Here is a 5,592-nt window from a genome sequence, read left to right on the forward strand (position 1 = left end):
CGAAAAAAAAGGTCTGAAAGTGAAAAACGATCTGAAGGTGAAAAGCAATGTGAAACCTGAAAAAACAAGATTTGAAACTGAAAAAATAATTGTTTTGAATCTGAAAACGAAAAATCTGCAACTCAAAAAAATAAGGATTCAAATATCAAAATATGTATAAAAGGGAAATCTGAAAATAAATATTTTATTCAAAAAAATTGCTGAACTGAATCAAAATAATATTCAACCTGAAAAATGATTTCAAATACTTATTTTTATTTTTAATACATCATTGTATTTTTTAAAGTTCAGGATAAAAACTTGAACTTTCAAATAAATTGCATTTTTTTGAATTATCAAAACTTATGACCCTGAAATAGCTCCATACTATTTGCCTGTATGTATTTTTTTCTGATGAGGATCTGAGAAGTGAAACGTCCAGGAAATAAAGTGACATCAAATGATTGACAGTCTGTGGGATTAATTGGTGATCAATTGAATCAGACCAATTACATTTAAATAATTAAAATAATAAAAGTTAAAATACATTATGTTAAAAAATATATATGAAAAAACACAACCAAATAATAGTTTTCAGCTTACTTTTGACTGTTGACAAAGTTCTCAGATCATTGGGTATTTTTTTCCAGAGAACATACATGACCAAACAAGTTCAGATCGACAGAATGATTTCAGATTTAAGAAGTCACATCCTGCTACAAACGCCTCTTCCAGTGCTCAGGAAACCATGCACTGAGGCAGATTGTAATTCAGAATTGATGAGGATGAAATGGTTTGTCTGTGGTAGAAAAGGGAAATTATAAGCTTCATGTTGGTTATTTGCAACTAGCTGAGAAGTGTGCAACTGTCTGGAAAATGTAATTCCTTCAACACACGCCTTACCTCCAGTAGCGTGGCGTGGGTAAAAAATGAAGGGAAGCCAATAATACGTCCTTTCTTTTGGGTCGGGGTTGTGGTGGTCAATGTAATAACGTAACCAGCTTCACACAATGGCAACTTCCATATGTACAATTTGAAAATTCATCAGTTAACATGCATTTGCGTGAAGATACTGTAGCTCCACTGAGGTGCATCTTTTATAACGTTGAGAAACAGGTTAGATAAAGAAATGCAAATACAATTATAAAATGCAACTTTTTTCTAATCTTTTGTGAACTATTGAATAATTTCACTTTCTTGAGACGGGTAAGTGAAACCATAAGACAAGTTGAAAATATATACTTTTTAATTTAGAATAAATGTAAGGTTTTTACAAATGTACACTAAGCGTATTATTATTTTGAACATTCATCGAACAGATCTAAATATATAATTATGTTAAAACTTTGACTAATAAAATACACTGGAATGCAAAAGGTGTTTCTTCTATAATAATGATTCCAACTTGTGGACACAGAGAGTGCATGATCGAAAGCTGAACAGTGTTGTTGTCACATTCTCTTTGTTCCAAGTTGTGTTCCTTTTTTATGCCAGTGGTTGTTACTCAATAATAATTGTTTTAAATGGCCAAAACTTTTTCAGAATCTTGTCTATGATAGTTCAGTTCACTTTCGCGCTCTGTGACAGTTGTGATCACTCCGTGATTATTTCTGGGTCCAGCTGGAATAATTGGTGAGTGCTTGGTTTCCTGTGTGAATACTTAATGCAAACCACGTGGTGTGAAAGCAGACTGCAGCTTCTTTTGTTCAAATCAATCAAACCGGAGACGGGTAGAGAGCTGCTGAATCAGGAAATCACCGGTACATATATTTATTCTTAGCTTTATGTAATTTACAAATAACATGTTTTGTCGAAGTCGAAGAGATTGAACGTACGTTAAAGTTAAAACGTGTTTTAGAATATATTGAAAAAGTTTGTGTTGTAGCATCATTTCTTGTAACGTTAGTTTCCATGTCTTTATTGAGAGTGCCTGTTAGCTTACAGTGGCGAGGTGATGTTAGCTTAATGAAGCCTATCACTCCACTGCACATTTTAAACACTTTAATTTCAGTGTGTGTTTTTAAGAAACGGCTATGTTTCTATAGCAGACAACCTTTGCCTAGCTTGTTTGTCTAGCCGCTAACTTACTAACGTCCCATGTTCTACGTTAGCACGCCAGCTAACGTAGCTTGCTACCCAACCATTATGTGAACAAAGAACGTCAGTGGTTAGCAGCTTAGCTTAATGAAGCTAGCAGCTAACACTAGCTAGCAGACGGTCACCGGTACATGTTTTAGTTTGCTGTGGGCTTTTCTATCCTTCCGATAGTTTACACTAGCTTTTCATTAGACAGCGAATTACATTTTGACAAAATGTAACAACATCTCCATTCTTATGACGGGTTCTTAAAAATTGAGGTTACAATGGCTACTTGGATCATGTAAATAAAGTAAACCTGCTCATTTGAACGTTAGTCTATTTAAAGACACACAGAATAGTTACTCTTTTAGGTGCGCGCGCGTGTTTGCATGTTAGGAGCATTTATTCAGAACTGTGGTCTTGTTTGTAAAGTTAATTTAACAAAAAGGAATAGACTGAATGTTATTTATTTCAAATCAATTTATGTAATATTACCTCTTTCTTTGTGTACATGTGGAACGTCTAGATGTTGGCATATCAGAGACAAAACCACTTGTTTCATTGTCTCACATTGTTGTTCCATTTTTCCAACATGAATACTTTTTTGTAGACATTAATTATGTTTGTTACTATTACTCTATATAATCTAAAACCCCTGTGTCTTTCCCACAACCAGCTTCAGATAACAAAATGCCCCGTAAGAAGGTGACAGATGTCTCAGGGAATGGTGGGGTGAAAAAGAAGCGGACCAGCGGCAAGAGGAAAGAGAGAGACTTCAGTAGTGATGAGGACTTTGACTTCGAACAGGAGAACAACAAGAAACCTGGCAAGCCTGCTAAGTCCGGCCTGCAGCCTGTCACTGTGGCAGATGACGTCAAAGAGAAAATAGTAGGTTTGATGCACTTCCTGAAAACTAGAGGAGGGCAGCATTACATTTCAATTTAAACATGTACGTTACACATATTTAACCAATTTAAGTTTCTCCATTCCTGTTGGAGAAAATAAGTTGTTAACAACCAAACATTGCATTCTCATTCAATATTCATGATACTTTAAGAATGAGTACCTCATAATATTGCTTTTAATATTCTGCACATGTAGGCATATTAGTGTTTTTTATTATGTTTGACATTCTGACCCTTGGCATGGAATTTAGTTTTCTTAAGTGATTTATCCTTTATTTGCTTTCGGATAAAAGCGGATACCTCTGCAGGAAGAGTTCTTATTAAAGCTATCTTATGTTTGTCTACAAGGATAGACTATTTTATATATGGTTGTAGAAGGTCAGTTACTTGCTCTACATTGATAAATGAAATCATATATTTCAACTATAATTGGTTTAGATTTCAGGAACATAAATGGATGGAAATAATGTCCATAAACATTGTAATCAGGATGAGCAAAGTAACATTTTCCAAATCCCAGAATGTTTCATTAATGAAATCTCACGTGCTGTCATTTAGATACAGTTGCTTTGCCATCTGAGTTTAGGCAGCTGCATGAGGTTCTTCTGTTATTGACTTTCATTTGTCCTTTCCATAGAAACTTGATTGCTCAAAGATAAAAGGTCAACTGCTGATCTTTGGAGCAACCAACTGGGATTTGATTGGAAGAAAGGAGGTGCCTAAACAACAAGGTAGAGCATTTCAATGTATATCTATATCAAATAGCTGATTGGGTCTATAGTAGGACACATACCTGTGGTATGCTCTAGGCCATTTTCAAATAGCCAATTCACCTTCAAGCAATATCATTCAAGTTTTGTTCGACCCAGATTTAGAAAAAATGCCGTCAGTACAGCCTTTCCTCTGTTTGGTCACTGATTTAAAGGATTCAACGTGTGTCTCGTGAGTGACGCTGTACTCCCTCTCGGGGTAGACTACCTGCTGTAGAAAACAAAATAGAAATGTGACCGTTACCATGCTGAGCTGTACCATGCGGTAGTAAAACAGAACACAATTTGAACAGTTTTTTAATGTCTGGGGGTAAATGGTGAACTTTGTAAGAGTATTTTAAACTTTGGCCAGATCCTTTGCTTCCTGTCTTCATGCTGAGCTCACCATCTCCGTACTTCAGCGCTTTCCCTTGACTGTCTCCGTCTCAGAAAGAAAGGTGTATCTTCAACTGAATGAAGAGTTGCTTTAATGAATCTTGGACTGAACGTTACGAAAAAATAACTCTAACCACCCTGTATGATCTGAATGTGGTCCTCTGTTCGTTGGGATGCAGTGTAGTGATATTAAATGTAAGCATTAGCATTGACTCTGTTATCTACTTGACCCCTCACTCAGCTATAATGTGTGATGCTGTACAGCCACACAGAATCAATACATTTTCGATCCTGCGTATTTGCGGCACTGGATGAAATAAGGGATGACTATATGCTAGGTGTACATGTCTCTTTGTTTCAGATTGCTTGGCACATGCCACAAATGGGTTAAAGACAGTAAGATCTCATGAATTGATTGTGACAGTAATGTTCTTTCATATGCATGCATGATGTGTCCCCGTAACCCCCCCAACAGTCCAGCTGATGCCTGGGGCGCGCTCTTCTCTGCCTGGTTCCATCCTTTCTCTCCACTCTGGGACATACTGATAAATCTGCTTTGTTGAGACTAAAGTAGAGGGGTGGGGTGAGCAGCTGCATAGACAAAGACCATTTGGAAATGGGTTAGATGCTGCGACTGCCAAAGTACCAAAAACATTCAAATAATTATTTGTGAACTTTAATATAAATGTTTAGTTTGGTATGTTGGTACTTCTTGTGGAAGTTTGAGAGCAGCTTGTCCTGAAAAGAATGGAGACTGTGGGTGATCTAACTTGGTTCAAGTAACAGATTAACTATGGCACCACAGTACTATTGCAGGGCTCGACATTATAAATGGCCCGCTGGCCCGGAAGCACTATTTAGACACCCCGGGCCAGCATAACGTACTTTCCACTTGCCCGCTCGGGCCACTAAAAATATTGTTTAAAAAAAAAATGTTTCCTGTGGTATTGGTATTTTGACTAGCAATTTTGTTAAATTGTTTCGTTTATTAGCGCTACACCATAGCGCCAGCAGGCTCCGCTCACGGGAGCGCAGCGCAGCGGGAGCAGTAATCCTACAAGCTGTCATCACTACCCTCCTGACTGTTCTCCTCTCTGTCAGACATGGTAGCTGATGATGTAGGCCTACTACTTTCTCTCTGGTTGAGTCTGCGATTAGCTGCTTGCATCCACAAGTCAACAGCTGATTTTGGGTCGAAAGTCTCTGTTGTCATCTTAGACAAGTGGATGTAATCAAATAAGTATGTGAACATAACCAATTACCTACCATAGCCAATAACAAATGAATGTAACTTATTTTATTTTTGTTGTTCATTCACATCTTATTTTACCTTAACATTTATTTATGCATTTTTTTATCTCCTGTGTTAAAGGATATTTTTTTAGGGAGGCACCGAATATTCGGCCGCCGAAAATTATTGCGATTTGTAAAACGTGTTCAGCTGACATTTCTCGAGGGGGTGTAACTGCAAAGACTTTCACCAC

The 5,592-nt window shown here is 37.0% G+C and overlaps 1 protein-coding gene across 1 annotated transcript; it reads left to right on the top strand.

Annotated features, from left to right (window-relative positions):
* Positions 1–1,656: 1,656 nt before the first annotated feature.
* LOC104949516 (protein RCC2 homolog) lies at positions 1,657–3,747 on the top strand. The gene is made up of 3 exons (XM_010775879.1): positions 1,657–1,739; positions 2,735–2,946; positions 3,601–3,747. Exons 2-3 carry the CDS (start codon positions 2,749–2,751, stop codon positions 3,730–3,732), a joined length of 330 nt encoding a protein of 109 aa, XP_010774181.1. The 5' UTR covers positions 1,657–1,739; positions 2,735–2,748; the 3' UTR covers positions 3,733–3,747.
* The last annotated feature ends 1,845 nt before the right edge of the window (positions 3,748–5,592 follow it).

The sequence above is a fragment of the Notothenia coriiceps genome, unplaced genomic scaffold (genome assembly GCF_000735185.1).
Source record: "Notothenia coriiceps isolate Sejong01 unplaced genomic scaffold, NC01 NC01_scaffold00016363, whole genome shotgun sequence".
NCBI classification, from domain to species: Eukaryota; Metazoa; Chordata; class Actinopteri; order Perciformes; family Nototheniidae; genus Notothenia; species Notothenia coriiceps.